The sequence below is a fragment of the Paroedura picta genome, chromosome 2, assembly GCF_049243985.1.
Source record: "Paroedura picta isolate Pp20150507F chromosome 2, Ppicta_v3.0, whole genome shotgun sequence".
Lineage (NCBI taxonomy): Eukaryota > Metazoa > Chordata > Lepidosauria > Squamata > Gekkonidae > Paroedura > Paroedura picta.
Window position 1 is genome coordinate 110008399 of NC_135370.1, and position 17154 is coordinate 110025552.

General features: G+C 41.7%; 1 protein-coding gene across 9 annotated transcripts in view; it reads right to left on the reverse strand.

The window, feature by feature from the left end:
• NAV2 (neuron navigator 2) overlaps positions 1 to 17154 on the reverse strand; it is a 342897-nt gene that overhangs the window by 116493 nt on the left and 209250 nt on the right. For 8 of the 9 annotated variants that reach the window (XM_077322039.1, XM_077322036.1, XM_077322035.1 and 5 more), the window contains one exon: positions 7780 to 7902. In XM_077322039.1, coding sequence (XP_077178154.1) covers positions 7780 to 7902 — 123 coding nt within the window. Of the gene's footprint in view, positions 1 to 7779; positions 7903 to 14349; positions 14534 to 17154 lie in introns of those variants that run through there. The other variant, XM_077322043.1, reaches the window with a different exon arrangement.

A 17154-nucleotide genomic window follows, 5' to 3' on the forward strand; every position in this document is an offset into this window, starting at 1 on the left:
CTTTTTTGGTTTTCGTCCAATAGACTAATGTGGCTTCCCTGCTGAAATTTTACTAGGAGCACAGCTGCTAACTTTGCTGGGCTACAGTCTCATGCCACTGATAGTTTATCCTCCAAAGGATTATATCACCTTCTCTCCCTCCTATATGTGAACCACAAATTTCCAACCTCTAAAAACAAAAATGTGAAAATTTAGCCTTGGCAACAATAACTCAAACCTGTAGAAGAACGAAGACAAAAGGGAATGTATGTACTGAAAAACAGAACAAGCTCATCACTTCTGTCTCTCTACCCAATGATTTTGTTATAATTAAGAAAGGTGAAATATGAAGGATAATTCCATTAAGAAAATAAAACCAGATTCGCAATGCACTGAAGGATGACAATGACTTTCTCTATTGGATCTGCAGGAATCAAAATATGTTGAACTAAATTGTTTTACATGTATACCTTTAGTTGAATAGGACTCAAGAGCCAGTATTCCAATGTTCACTTGTGATCTCTGAAATCATTCACTGACTAGCAGCACTCTGATACATATCAGTGTAGTTTTCAGCAGTCTGATGATTTCCAGAAGGTCAGTAGGCCTCAGTGCATGTAAATCAGTCACATAAAGAACATCTCCCATCCAAAAACCAAACCTTGGTTACAGGTTGCTTTACTAGCACCTTCTAAACAGGAAGTCCAAGATTCACAAGCCAACCACACCACTGAGACATCCTACTAGGTCAGTTTTGGTCACAATGATGCCTTCCAACTAGATGCAGTACTTATCCTGCAGCTAACCTGAACATGCAGCCTAATCCTATATCTCTTTACTCAGAATATAAAACCATAAAAAGAGGCCAACTGGGTCAAATGCAAGATCTGCCTGATCTAGCATCTTGGCTCCCACAGTTGCCAGTCAGATGTCACTAGGGCCCTTGCAAGCAGTGCAACATCCTTCTGCTGCTATTGCCTGTCATTATCTGATAATCAGTGGTGGATCATCTCTGAATATGGGGGTTTCCTTTAACTATCATGACTAGTAGCCATTTATAATACTATCCCACCTGTATCTATCTCACCAGCTTTTCCTTTTGTCTGTCCTTAACACATTTCCCATTAATGTTATTTGGTGACCCAAAGTCCTAATATTTGTGGGAGGAGGGAGAACTATCTGTGCTTTCTCTAAATTAACATTACTCCACATTTCCTAGCCTCATTGAATAATTCTGAATATTCAGATCGGAATAGACCTGCTTAAGATTGCTCTCTCAGTCCATATTAAGACTGCACACTTAACCTCTCCGTGTCACTGATGTACACCAAATACAGTAATGTATAAGATGTATAAGCCAATGTATAAGAAAAATCCAAACACATGACATTAGCTCTTGTACTTTGGAAACCGAACTGATAAACTTAACAACACATACATCAAAAGCTCAGAACGTCCTGAAGCAAAGACTCTGAGACCTTGTTGACATTTGTTGCTATTAGATGTGAAAAAACACATAGCAGGGTCTGCTCTGTGTCAAAAGGCACTTTATGTTCTCCAGTTTGTCATGCACATCACAAAAGATTCACCAAGCTGGCTTACTGGTGGAAAGCAAATCCAAGTTCCTACTGGATCTGAAAGTCTTAAATTGTTGTATGTAAAGAAACTAGGTTTAAGAAATAGGTTTAAGAAACTAGGATTAAAAAAAAAACTCTATGGGGTTTTAGAAACAGGAAAAAGCATCATATATGTTTATCCTGGCTTTGAATTTGTGCACATACACCAGCTACATTTACGATTACTGTGAAAAAAAGCAAATAGGTTTATTTTAGTGGTACACTGTATGCAACTGGTTCAGATTACATGTGTCACTGAAAGGGGAGGTACTCTGGCTCTGCCTTTCAGAAATTACACAGGAAATGGAAGCAGATATACTTCCTCTCTACTTCCACTATATCATACAGTATCCAAAGATAGCCAGTGTGCGGGAGAAGCCACCCAACTCAGAAAGCCTTTCTTTACATGAGGAGCAAAAAAATTACATGCCATCTCCCCCACTCTAGAATGTACTAAACTCCAGCCTTGCTTATATGGAGTGGAAACTTTAAGTCTACTGTGAACAACAGATGTCTCTGTATCTGCCCCTGTCAGAAAAGGTCCTACTAGTACAGTGTACTTCCCAGCCATGCCCAATGTCTGCCACTTTGCTCCTGGGGAGCAAAGCCCTCAGCAGTGCAAACTGAGGATCTGCAGTAGAAGGAGGGATCACTGGAAATCGCCCCACACCTTTGCTAATACAAGTTTCCATTGTTGGAAACAAGAGAGTAGGACACAAAATGATATTATATACAATATGAGGCATTATTATGATTTTAACATGTAATTTATAAAAAGTGTCTTATTTGGTTATGGATCTGCTAATTGGAATTTGGTGGTCTTTTTCTGGGATAAAAGAAAATGTTGTAAAGAACCTTGATGGAAATTTCGTTTGATGTTTTTCTGGCATCTGATATTCAAGATAAACCACCTCTTTCATAGACTGTCGAAGGATTCTATACAGGAGAATTACACACATGCTTTGAACTATAACTACAGTCTTTCTTTGGGAGCAGAGTTTTTCACTGAGCCTGCTAATAAAAAGCAATTCAGACCACATAGCTCAGGAGTAGGATTTGCTGGGGTTGAACGTTTAAGTGGTCATTTGCTTTTTCTGTTATAGCAACTATAAATATTCATACAGTACAGTGTGGGTGGCTAATTTTGGATACATGATCTGTTCCAAAAGCCTGGGTGTCAACAAATACTTGAAGACAAATGCCAGAAGAGTAACTGTGTCAGTCTACAGCAGCTAAAAGTGCTGTGTTACCTTATAGACTAACTAGCTTACAATGGCGTGGTGCTGCTGCTGAAACAGGCAGCTCAATTGACAATAAAATTAATGTCATCGCATCTATATGGCTCTTTTTCCAACCTTGGTAGCCTGGGCTATCCCATTCTCCTCAAGTCTCAGAAACTAAGCAGGTTTGGCCCTGGTTAGTATTTGGATGGGAAGCCCAGGGTTGCAACACAGAAGCAGGCAATGGCAAACCACCTCTGAAGGTCTCTTGCTATGAAAACCCCACAAGGTTGTCATAAGTCTGTTGTGACTTGAAGGCAGAAATAAAAGAAGCTCTTTTTGGTCATGGGCATAACTCTGAGAACACCAAACACACTATTCTCATTGAATGCTAACAAAGCATAATTTGTACCCTCATCTGACTGAAAGGATGCACCCCTGTCTGGACTGCACGGTAGGATGATTTGAGCTTCATGCCTGGCTGTTGATTCCCCCGTGCAAAAGGAGCACAGATCTGTTGATGCCACCACCATTTTAAAGAGATATAAAAATGATGGGCCTGCTGCACGGGAAGCTGAGCCCCCCCCCCCCCCGAGCCTTTTCAAGTGCTGAAACAGCTGCAGGAGTTGTGTGGGTGGCCATTTCAACACTTGAAATTGTGCAGGGAGGGGCACAAGACTACCACAGACCGCTGTGCTGAGAGCTCTATCAGGATTGGGCCTGCATGATATTTTAAAACTGCTGTAAAACAGTCGTGGCTTCTGCAGATCACATTTGTGGACACCATCACAACTCATTTTACAGAGTTTCCTGCCTTCAGACAGAAAGCAAATACTCCTTGCAAGGACTACTAGACACTCACAATCAAGCTTTTATCTTTTACCAATACAAAGAAGCTTTTTACTTGATACTGAAATTCCCAAAGGACACATACGACAAGCTACCCTCCAGTTCAAGATCAAGTGTCATGTCCTGGGGTGAAGCCTAGATAATGGCTACAGCAATTGTTTAGCAGGCAGACATTTGTCCTCAAGGCACATCTGGCGGGAAAGACTTCTTAGTCTCAGCCATCTCTATTAAAAGTTTGGCTCCTATAAACTTTACAGGGAGCAATGGTTCGTTTCTCTTGATGCCAGCTCAAAAAAGGATCACAAGACTTCCGAGCTGTACTCTTTCCACAGTAGCATATAGAGATATACATTAAAATATAGATGGCACAAAGAGTTGTCTCATTACATCTCACATATGTTAAGCCATGTGTTTTCCTTCATATTAACTCTGAAAGTACTTGTTCATGCACCTCCAAAGCTATCAAAGCAACAGCCTTAAGCTTAATTGTTGTTGGAATGAGCTGTATTCAGTTGTACTAATCAGTTAGAAAGACAAAGATTTTGTCTTCCTTTCAGGTAGTCGGCAGCAGGATAAATCGTTTTGTATATTGTCGCATACAAGGAGGCAAGCTTTTCCCTATTAAGGGGTAGGAATTATTGCACTGAAGATCTGGACTTTTTCCAGCCAGTGAATAGCTTCAGCCCTCATGAAGAGCTTCAGAATCCAGCTTTGGAGAACAGAATTAAATACTTAGAACTCTAAAATTATCCAAATATATGTGCCTTTGCTTCTCATACTATCTAGTAAAGCTTCTTTTTGGGCACATGTTGACATAAATAAGGCACAAATACCAGATGGGAATGCCAACACTGTAAATAACTGAGGAGTGAAACCATGATTGGCTACTTCACAGCCTTCTAAAACAAAGCCCCCAACAACTCTAATTACAAGGGACTGTGAATGGTGTGCATGACTGTGCACACACAAAACTAGCAAGCTCAGCTGCTTATGTGATGATCTCTATTAGCCCTGCAATCAGGCATTAAATTAATTTTCCTCATTCAGATCTTTTGTTCAGCTTCAGGGGAAAATACATCTTGTAAGGTTCATGTTTGATGCTAATATAGTTAATATAGACAACCTTCCATGCTGTCTCTAGCTAATGAGATATAATAAGTAATTCCAGCTGCTGCAAGTATAGCTGAACTCCATTGTGTATATCTAAGCAATAAGCTTTTTTCCTTTAAATTGTGACATGCTGTTCATTGTTGGGCTATCTGTATCCTGTGGCATTTAGCACCAACAATGTTAAAATGTGCACTCCGGCATGAAGTAGGATTATAAACAAACTGACATTTAATTTATTATAACCTGTTGATATTTACTTCCATTTATTTTAAAAAGATCACTGGCTAAGTAGTAAGTGGGATGGACATGCCAGAATAAATCCCTTATTCTTGGAACTATACTTTTGCTAGATTTTTTATGGTTAAATTGGCTTCCTATTTCTGCTTCAGCCTCATAGATTTGTGTCAACAAGTGCGCTCCTTGCATTTGCCCAATATACTTTTTGTTACAGTAACTAAAAAACTCTACAAACCTGATATCTGCAAGGATTTGGCCTTGAGACAAGCTAGTGTCTCCCATATGCTCATTATCAAGCTTGCTCTAAGGAAGGAATACTGACAACGCCTCTTAAGCACTTTGAACACTCCAAACAATTATATAAATGCTAAACATCTGAGTAATGTGGCTTGTTGAAGTAGACATAGTGATAGTTATATGTTTGTTGTAGAGGCTTTGTGCAAAATGTCTGCTCCCAGAGGCCTACACATACAAATCCTGATAGGGCCCATAGAGCACCAAGACAAGATCTCCCCCCATGTTTTCAAGTGCCGAAACAATCATGGCGTGTGTGTGCTTTTTGGCACTTGAAAAGGTGCATGTGGGAACATGATAATCTAGTCCCTCAGCAGTGTGGTCTCATCCAGGATCAGGCCCTCATGGCATTTTTAAATCACCAGATTCTTCTATACAATGGCCTAGGTAGCAATTGTTTGGACTTGGGGCTGCCATAAAGTCTAGTTTGGTTCTGAGCGGACCAGTGAATGGCCAACAGGGGTTGCTCTGACAGCTGCCCCCAACAGGCCAACTATTAACACCTTCATGCCCCTTTCCAGCCCTAGGCATTCTAAACCCTGGGCTGTATGTTACATGGTTACTGCTGAAAAACCACTTCTCCTGAAACGACAGCATGTATTGCTAACCTACACCCCACTGGTAGTTCCTGTGACACTACAGTATCTCCTTCATGGCAACCGGTGTTGGTGGTATGGCAAGTACACACACAGAGTGTAAAACTCATGTGACCAGGATATGGTTACATTGCCATTGCAGCTTGTGACCACAGTTAAGGTTGATTTTGGTAGCCCATTTACTGAACCCAAAGCCTTAAAGAGGTACAACTTCAAAATCTAGTTAAAGTATTGAAATCATACAAATTCACCTCATTTAAAGTAATACCATGGCAACAGGATTCCTGCCCTCCCTAATCAGAATAGCTTTAGTCACAATTACAATAAACCCCTTATCTGAGACTACGTGCACTCCATGCTGCTGAATCAACATCACTGATCCAGACTTCAAGGTTTGTATTGTCTTTTTCCTCCTCCTTATTTGAGTTACTAGGAGGAAGCAGATAATAGCCCTGCTGCCTGTCTGCTTACATTCCAGTTGTAAGAACTGCAGGGAAATCTTTCACTAAATGCATGAGCTACCTGAGCAAGCAGGTTCTCTAATAGCTAATGTGTATATCCCCCCACCACCATCTCTGGCAGTATGACACAATTCCCATAAAACTGAAATAGATTTAAAAGGGAAATAAATATCCTTTTATGGAATGTAAACTTCTCCCACAAATATATATTAGCAATTTTGGTTTAACACAAAAGTCTGGTCTAATGAGAGACCTGATTTAGTTCCTGGTATCTTCACCAATATCATCTAAGGACCAAATGACACATTACATTTTACAGGAATTCTCAACACACATACACACTCATGCTGTTTTCTGGAGCTGATGTTGTCTTGGGGGCATTTGCCTTGGTGTGTGCATGAAAGGGGGGGTTGCATATGCTCTGAATGTTTGCACATGTACCCCCCCCCCCAGTGAATGGACCCAATGTGATATGTCTCACTATCAGGAAACTTCATATATTCATTCATATATACAATTTATAATTGAATATTGTACCATATTAGTCTTCGTGGGAAGAAATTTCTATATTAAGAATCCCTAATCATTAATCCAAACATTTTCTCTATGGCTAAACGCATTCTCATAGCAACCAGGCACAGAAAAAGCTATTTGGATCAGAGATCTTCTAGTTGGGACCTTGAGAGGGCTTGCTGGGTTGCGAGCCCCTAAATAGCCACTGTTTTGTTGCTGCTCTTAGGAATGATCAGTTATTAGCATGTATGCCTAAAGAAGAACTGGGGAGATGCTGAGAAGAGAAAAATAGCAGGACTGGTCAGGCCTGACATGCATGGTCACTCAGAAGCGACTTCTAAATATAATTAATTATTTATTTATTTTCTGGCACAGATAGACTTTTTGTCACATTAATGTAAGTTTATATGGCTTTCTACCACAGGCTTACACCTCAGAAAACCCAAGCTTTTGCCTGGCGTAGGAACTGAGTTTGGAAAGGTTAAACATCAGCAGGACATATATGAAGGACATGTAAATGCTGGCTCCCATGGAATCACATATCTCTTATTCACAGCACAGGCAAAGTGCAGTTCATGGTGGGCACTGTGCTATGCTTCTCTTGACTGCCGATAATGGGTTGGATACAGCACAAAAATTCATGCTCCCTCCCAAAAACTATAACGGCTGCTACAGTAGCCGCCTGCTGTCAGACTGAAGTTTTACTCCAATCCATATTTCTTATTGTGCATAGTTTGTGGACCAGGAAAGATTACATTTTGAACCCAAGTGCTTTTGGTTTGGCTCATATTTTGTTGCCAAGCATTTTAGCAATTAAAATGAGTGTTCAGTTGTGCTGTCACAGGCTGTGCCCCAAGGTGCCTGGCTGGAATACAAAGCTGTAAAAAGGAAGATGCAGGTTTACCTGTCAGCGTCTCCCAGGCCCAATGAGGTGTTGCGTTGCAGCGTTTCCCGTACAACAGCCATCCCATCAGGAAGTCTGTTTAGTCTTCGAGTGTAAAGGCCCAGCCCACCATCAGTCATGTACCTTAAAAATACCAGAAAGCAGCATAAAAGCAAGGTTATAAAACAACACCCAAGCACCATATTCTGCTTGGATTAAAATATGACAAAGGATTAAAATTCATTTATTCATTGTCAGTGTTTTAAGAATGTGTTGCATTGAATATATATTTCAGTTCAATTTTTTTTGTGTTTTGCTTTTTAAAAATTATGTTGGAAGTACAGAAAAATCCTTCATCAAGGAATGGACCAGTGAGATTTGAATGTATAAACCTCTAATTTATCCTCAGAATTGGGTACTGAAAGAAGGATACTGAGTACATTTTCATCCTTCTGTAATGACAAATGTTGTACAAAGAATGGATTTGCTAAATATCAGCTGAAATGTATTTCTCCTGATAGTCATCTTATACATCTTATACATCTTTTGTTTAGAGAACAACCTTCTAGAAAAGGTTATGTTTGAAATCTCTTTTTACATATTTTTGGAACACCTTTAGAAACTATTTTTGCCTTGACTTATTTATTGTTTTATTTATTTACTTTATCATATGCTTTTCCCATTGAGGCTGAAGGTGGGTTACAGAGTTATAATGCAATGAAGACCAGTATATATGATATGATATAATATATGATATTACATTACATATATATAAAACCATTAAATGGTACAATGCAATACAACTAGATCACATAATTAAAGAACAATTGAAGCAGAGATTGTAATTGTGGGCCAAATTGGTTTTATCAATTTTTTCTGGTACCCAGAAGCTGACATCTCATTTAATCAAAGAATAGTGAACATTTTGCCCATAGCTTCACTTATAAGGAAAGAAGCTTATTTTCAAGTTCTGGGGGAAAAGACACACACACACACATCTACCTTCTTGACACTATATGTCTCTTTTGGGTTTTTTATGCAGCATCCCAGGTGCATACAACTCAGAGAAGCAATGAGAGTCCTTGTGTATTTCATACATTTTATTGCAGTGCTGCTTCATCTCTCTTCCAAAAAGTCACACAACCATAGCCAAACAGCTACACTGAGACAATCTTCTGGAAAGCACTTTCATTCTTTGTCCTACCACCCACAACCTAATGTTTCCCAAATGCATGTACTTCATAACTATTACTCCCTTATTACTCAGTGACACTGACTTCACTGCAAAACATGATCAGTCACAAGGGAGCTGGGCTGGGCTGCAAAATACAATTTGGCTCGGAAACTATTATGAGACATATTGAGAAGCTCCTGAGAATACAAAACTAGGACGTTCTTGTCTTAGGACCCAAAACATCCCCAACACACTGAAAAATACGATGCTCAGCCCTAGGATAAACTTCAGGAAGAAAACCGTTTTCAGAAATGCTCTTCAAAGAGCCAGAGTTTAATTTCTAGGTTGGTGACAGCAGTTTACTGTTATTTCAAAAGAGTAAGAGAGAATGGGGGGAGGGGGGGTTGAAGCATTTCACTGCCAAGTGTACACATACTTAAGTACCTGACAAAGGGAGCTTTGGGTCTTGAGAGCTTATACCCTGAAAATATTGTTGGTCTCTAAGATTCTACTGGAATCACATCTAGCCCACTACTATGGCTGAGATTGCCATTGAATTCTGGAAATATCTTGAATTTGATGCTTGATTGTAAAGTTACGGGAAGAATTCCTGGGAATTACAGATGGTATGAAATGTGTGGGTGTGGGTAAGTCAGGTCCTCTAGGCTTCAGTTTGAGGCCTGCTGCACCGGACACTGGCATCAACCACTAACTACGCATCCGATAGAGGTCAGCAACCAAAGCAGCGTCTGTTCCCAATCCTGGTTTTATCTACCTGTTTGTTTCCATTACCACCATGGATTGTAAACTGTATGGATGATGTTTTTAATGGGTTTATAATTGTATCTTATGTGGGCTTATGTAACCTGCCACGAGACAGCTTGCCGTGGGAGGTGGGATGTAAGTCAAATAAACAGACAGACAGACAGATAAAACCAGGATTGGGAACAGACGCTGCTTTGGTTGCTGACCTCTATCAAGAACTAGACAGGGGAATATAGGGTTACCAACTGTCAGGTAACCTTCTGGGATTGCCACTGATCTCCAAATTATAGTTCACTTGGAGAAAAGGACCACTTTGGAAGGTGGATTCTATGGCATTATACCTAGTTGGTCCCTCTCCTTCTCAAACTCTGTCCTCTGCAGTCTACACCCCCAAAATCTCTAGATATTTTCCAGCCCAGAGCTGGCAACATGTGACTCTGCTAGTTCTATTAGATCTCTAAGTGGCCTTTGATCCTATTGGCCACAATATCTTCAGCACTGGGACTAGAGCACTATATTATAGTGGTTTGAGTTCTATCTTGGAGATGAGTCACAGAACATAGTTTTGGGGGATTCTCCCATGTTCTTTAATATCTATATGAAGCCATTGGGAAAGGTCATTAGTACATAGGGACTGTGATATCAATATGCAGATGATACTCAGCTCTGCCTTTCTTTTCTGCTTAATTTTGAGGATTCTGATAATGTTCTTAACTGGTAATTGGAGTCAGTAAAGGGCTGCATGAAAGTAAAGAAGCTCAAACTCAATTCTAACAGGAGAGGGGTTCACTGGGTTAGCAGAAAAGCAGACCAGGGACTTCAGATCACCCCTGTCTTGGATGGGGCTATACACCACTTGAAAAGCCAGGGGAGTTCCCAGTAAAATCTATGTGCAGATCCTGGGGACAGTTTCTCCTGCAATGTGGTTTAAATGAGGTTGCAGGAGAAGCCAAGCCAGCCCCAGGAGTGGTCTGACTTTTTTAATTAGTTTTTTTGTGTGTGTGTCTACTGATCCTGAAAAAAAGATTGAAATTTCAAAAAAAAAATCCCAGATCTGGATATCATATTGGTATTTGGAACAATGTTTGGGTTCAATAATAATTTTTTTTTTGGGGGGGGGGAGGGGTCCAACAGGCCCAAACCACAAAAAAAAATGTTTTCTCCCACACGCCCCACACAAAAGACGGCCTTTTTAGTGGCAATTCCATAATTGTCAAGGAATCTCCCCAGGGAAGTATATCTGGCCCCATTATTGTGGATTATTAGGAGGCAGTTAGAGACTATTTTTTTAGGACTCCATGTTGCTTGATTAAGCTTTTATATCCCAACTAGAGTTTTTAAACTGTGATTTTAATGGGTTTTATAATAGTTGTTTTCAAATTGTGGTTTTATGAAGTTTTATTTATATTGCAAGACTCCTTGAATTCTATAAGGGAGAAAGGCAGCTAATAAATGTTTTAAATAATAATAAGGTAACAAGAGCCACTGTGGTATTTTGGATAGAACATTGTACCAGGATCAAGGTGACCTATTCAAATCTATTTTCTGCTATGCGACAACTGTTGCAAAGATAAAATGGAAGAGAGGAGATATTTTAGGGTCCCTTAGGGGGAGAAAATCAGGAAACAAATGTTTATATAAGTACATTGGTGGTAAGAGGAGGTATGATGGATCTTCCGGGGCTCAGCAAGAACAAAGGCTCAATCACCCAGGAGCCTGTGTGCAGTGGGATGGGGCCGGGCCATCTGGGATTGGATTTAAGACAGCAAGCAGTGGGGTGATCAGTCTCTCATGCTCCTTCGCTGCTCTGCATGGCTGTTTTCCCACCCTTTTCTATCCTTATTACTGACACATTTACTTAGGGACCTTTTTGTTATGTCATTATGTTGTTATGTCATTGTGTGATTATTTGTCACAGCTAATGATTATGAAAGAGCCTCTTGTGGCGCAGAGTGGTAAGGCAGCCGTCTGAAAGCTTTGCCCATGAGGCTGGGAGTTCAATCCCAGCAGCCGGCTCAAGGTTGACTCAGCCTTCCATCCTTCCGAGGTCGGTAAAATGAGTACCCAGCTTGCTGGGGGGTAAACGGTCATGACTGGGGAAGGCACTGGCAATCCACCCCATACTGAGTCTGCCATGAAAACGCTGGAGGGCGTCACCCCAAGGGTCAGACATGACCCGGTGCTTGCACAGGGGATACCTTTACCTTTTAATGATTATGATGATGGGCAGATCCTTTTGAGGACAGGCCATGCTTGCATGCCAAGCTCCACCAGGGTTGGGGGACTCCATAAGAGGCTAAGTGCATGCTGGGCAGTAGCATCTCCCCTACTGGGGAAAGACCTGCCCATGGGGCTCCCTGCGTGTATACCCTCCTGTTGCCTGCAAGGCCTAGCATTAGTGTTGCTTAGTCTCCACAGGACAGCCTGCTGGTGCAGTTGCCCCATTTCTCCCTTGGGCAGTCAGCTGGCTGTAGGTGAGGGGGGATCTGTCCAAGTCTTTGCCAACACTCATTTGCATAACAATAAGGATGTGACTCAATTTTACTCCAAAAGATATATATCTGTGTCCTATGCATACCTGGATTATGTCCCCATGCATAGCAATTACTCTTGTAAGCTTACAGTCCAAACTTCCTTATTTTGTTAAAAGTAAGGATAGCCATCTTCAGCTTTCTAGTTCTACAGTGATCTACAGAATCAGATCATGAACACTTATGCACACTTGCCTGAAATGTTTTCTTATTCTGTTAATGAAATACTATCTGAATTATACTTTCTCATTATTAGCTGCTAGTATATTAAATTTTAGTCAAAGCTGAAAATTATTTAGCCACTCCACTCACTCAGTTGATTCCTTTCCATCATAGAGGCTTGGCCTGGCTGTACATGCAAGATAATGGGGTGGTGGAATGGACTGCACTATGTCAGATAGCACATTTTTGGAAAGTCCTCTTATATTTAAAACTCTTTGCAAATAGAAAACTAGCAGAGCAAGAAAAGTGAGGTGGTACAAGTAGGGATGCCAAGCTCCCAGTGCGGCCAGGAGATCTCCTTGAATTACAGATGATCTCTAGATAAAAAAAAAAGATCAATTCCCATGGAGAAAATGGTGCTTAGAGGGTGGACTCTAGGTCATCATATCTTGCTGAAGCACCCACCTTACGTTCCCCAGGCTCAACTTCCCAAATATCCAGGAATTTCCCAACTTAGAACTGGCAATCCTAGGTACTAGCTTTCTCTTTGCCAATATAGTTTTTAATTGTGAGAGCTTGTTTATGCACAGGGCAGGAATCATTCATCTACTGTCTGAAGGGGTACCATCCACTTTACCATCTGTTTCCTACAGTAGCACTCCCTTCCATGCATAGGCCTGGTCTCAGAGAGTAAAAAAAACCAGGTTCCAGTTTCCACTCAAGCTGTTATATGACCAAGTAATATTCCCACACAGCCACATCTAGCTCACCTGTCAAACACTAGTATCTACAATTTGGTGTAGTGAATAATAACAGTGGCTCTAATCTGGCAAGCCAGGTTTGATTCCCCGCTCCTTCATATGTGACCAGCTGGGTGACCTTGGACTAGTCACAGTCCTGATAGTGCTGTCCTCACACAGCACTCCTGTCAGAGCTTTCTCACCCAACCTACATCAAAGGGGGGTGTTCATTGTGGGGAGAAAAAAGGAAGGTAATTCTAAACTGCCTTCTTCTAAAAATATAATGCAAAACCGAAACAGATTTTCCAGAAAAACATTTTGTATGAAGAGACATGTCACAAAACCACTTAAAAGGTTTAAATTATTAGTGCAAGTTTTTACTTGTCATAAATGTGAACATGTATAAGCAGCGTACACTCACACTCATACAAGGATGTTCTTACCCATGAATCTATCTTCATGCAAGGGGAGTATTAGAGGAGCTAATCTAAACTAAAGCAGCCACATTAATAGGGCAATCCTATGCAGTACTCCAGTCTAATTCCACTGAAATCAGTGGGCTCAGATTAGAATAATGCTGCCTAAGTCTCCAGTGTACCAGCGCAATCTTAAACAAAGGTATACCTTTTTATGTTCACTGAAGTCAATAATATACTGAACTGCATAGGACTGTACTGTAAATGACAGATAACGAATGAGAGTTTTTCATGCAGAATCTCCTCTTAAAACAACAAAATAAAACAATTAAATTCAAAGAAGGTGCTATGATACATTTGAATCACTTTAAAAATGCCACAGTACATTATCTTGTTAGGGTTGTTTAAACATAGCAAATTATTAATATCTATTTATATACACTAAAGAATTGATAATAAACTAAGTATTCTGAGATCAATCCAGGTTTTCTTTAAATTATTATTTTTAATTGCAAACAGAATAAGAAAATCTCATATACATACGCAAACAAATTATGTGCCCAGGATCACTGACCTTATTTACACTACAGACTGAATTCATAAGCCTAAAAACCCACATTAAGAAAAACACCTATTTAAAAAGCCAACAGATTGTTTTCAAACACGGTAGAATGGCACAGTTTTCCCACTGTAAACCTGTATTTCTACCCTTTCTCCCAGTTTTTATATAGTTTTACAACTTAAAAAAAAATTTAAAGAATTAAGTGGACAGCTATGCTCAAAAGTTCAGTAAAATAGCATACTTTACTTAGCTGTGAACAGAAAAGCTATTTCCTCTCCAGTCTTCTGTTGCAGTTTTAAAACAGACTGAAAATGCCTTTCAGTGTTACAAAGTTCATAGCCATTCACTGACTTCTCTTCCCCGAGAATCAATTTTGCAGAGGAGAGACAAAGCCTTCACATCACGTGGGCAATCCAAACATTATTACTCTTAAATTGATCATCTGCCAATGACTGAGAAAAAAAACATTCTTAGACTAGAGAAGCACTAAGCCTGTTTTTGACTTTCTGAATGACTTCAGTTACACTGTCAGCAGAAACAGATAAAACCTGACTTAATTATTAAACTTCACATGCAAGAGGAAGGAAAGGGGGGAAAGTGCAAATGGATGTAGTTAGCTTTGTAAGTCTCTACTGGGATCAAGAACAATAGCCAATTGCCCCTTGGGGGTTTCACAAAGAGGTTGCTAAGCTAGTTAAAACTAGGGACAGGGCTATTCTCAGTTCTCCTTTGTCCCTGGGGACAAGACACAATACTTTTCTCTCAACTGCATAAACAAGGAGGCTAGTTTCAATGGCACTGCGAGAAGCAAACTTGCCTCAAGTCTTTGTTGCAGTTGTCCGTTAAGTTTACAAAAAAATCCCCCTTATATATAACAAGAAAATGCAACAATTATGTAAGAAAGTGAAAGGATTTAAGAGCATATATCTAAATCGGTAAACCAGCTTATATCAGACTGATGATGATATTTTAGAATGGAGGTTGAGAATGGAAATTTGGCTTGATTTCAAATCCTGACTCTGTAGGAAGTCCATATAATACTACAGCAACAAACCTGGATTTTGACAATGAGGATGTGTTCACCAAGAAGCCCCTGCCAGTCTCAGCTCTTTCATGTGGATTGAAATATGTTTCAAACATCTGTTTGTTATATTCATACCTTACTATTTTCAGATAGAAGCTTCAAAAATCTTAAGTGTATACCTAAGAAGTGGACAAGTGAGGGGCCCTGCATATTTATAAGGCACTAGAATTGGGCTGGAAGACAAGTGCTGGAAACCACAGAGCAAAGAAGGATAACATAAAGGAGTGATAAAGCTTTAGCTTCCATTGCCTTCATGTTCACTTTTGTTAAAAATATAGACCTCACTAAATATATTATACATGAATCAGTAGAAGTACACACTGAAATCAATGAGTTTTTAAATTGCTTTATGCCAGTTCAATCAAGTTTGTAATGAATTAGGGTAGTCTTTAGCCAGTCAGAACCAGTTTATACATTACAGGGAAAGCTGAGGGAAGGCTGGATAGGCTTTCAAGCTTCTACATATTTTCCTGAACCGTCCATGTCTAATCTGTTCCATCTTTAAATCCCTCCCCCCGCTCCGGAGGAGCGGGAGGAATAAAAAAGTAAGGGCATGTGGGGAGGAGTTAGGGCGGGCCCTGTCCGGGATAAAAACTCGGGGGGGGGGCAATCAGGAGCCGCAAAGCGGCTCCTGATTGGGCCCCCCGAGTGTCCATCCAAGGCCAAGCGGCCAATGGGGAGCCGCACAAAGGGCGGCTCCCCATTGGCCACTTGCCCGAGCCTCGCTTGCCCTGGCTGGGGAGTCACCAGACAGACAGAAGACGCTGCCTGCCCGGTGAGTCCTCCAGCCGCCCTCCTGCCACTAGGGAAAGGAGCAGGGACGCCACGTCGAAGACGCGGCGTCCCTGCTCCTTTCCCACCGCCGCCATTTTCTAGCTTCTGCCGGACCCGGGCGCTCCTTCACGGCAGCGGAGGAGCGCCCGGGTCCGGCAGAAGCCTTCCCCGCCCACCGCCGCCATTTTCCGCCCCACCCCCCACCAGAGCTTTCCTTCGCTCCATGGCGGCCATTACTTGGCTGGCCGCCGAGAGCAAAGGTAGGGTCCCTGGCCCCCGGCCCTTAAAACACTCCCCAAGCCCCAGGGAAGGCGTGGATCGCCTTCCCCGGGGCTCGGAGAACTTCTTAAAACTGCGCTGCCGCCTTAAAAAGCTCTCCGAGCCCCGGGGAAGGCCCCGAGCCCCCTCCCCCTTCCACTTCCCTCTGAGGCTCAGAGGACACAGATCCCTGCTGCGTGAGTGCTGCCCCTGACGGTGAGTTCCCTTTCTGGGGGCATCCAGCCTGCAGCCTTTCCAGGTCCTGGATGGAGGGAGAGGCTATCCACAGAGTTCTTCCACTTGTTACGCATGGCAGGATCCCTGCCTTATGCCTTGGCACACTGTACTCCTTAACCAATAGCGCAGCGCGACAGTCTAGACTTGGGAGCAAGCTAGACACAGGAAAGACCAAGTCACTCTGGCAAGGCAATGTCAGAGCAGACTCCATCTTGGGAATCAGGACAAGCCCAGGCTTGTTCTCAGCTACAGGTCTGGAAATCCAGGTGCCTCCATGCCCTACTCTCGACCCCCCCCATTGTATTTGAGTGGACTGGCTTCCTCCTGTTTGCCTAAGGGCTCCTAGGAAAATCCTTTGTCTTGCAACATTTTTCACACTTGGCCCCTCTGCCAGGGGATATTTCCTCCCCACACCCTGCCAGCTAGACCTGATGGCTCTCTTCCTCAGAGCCATTAATACCTTTATCCAAATCCATTTACGGCCATCACCCCCCACTTGGCCAGGTATTGTCCTAATTTCTGGGGACCCTGGAAACTTCCAGCACATGCTTACCTGAGCCTTGTCACATAGCCCCCTTCCCAAAACCCTATAAAAACTGTGGCTTCACACAGCCACTCGGTGAGTGTCTTCCAACCTGGGACCTCCCACGCTGGTTCGTGCTTCTTCCTCTGACCCACCACTCCTCGGACAGG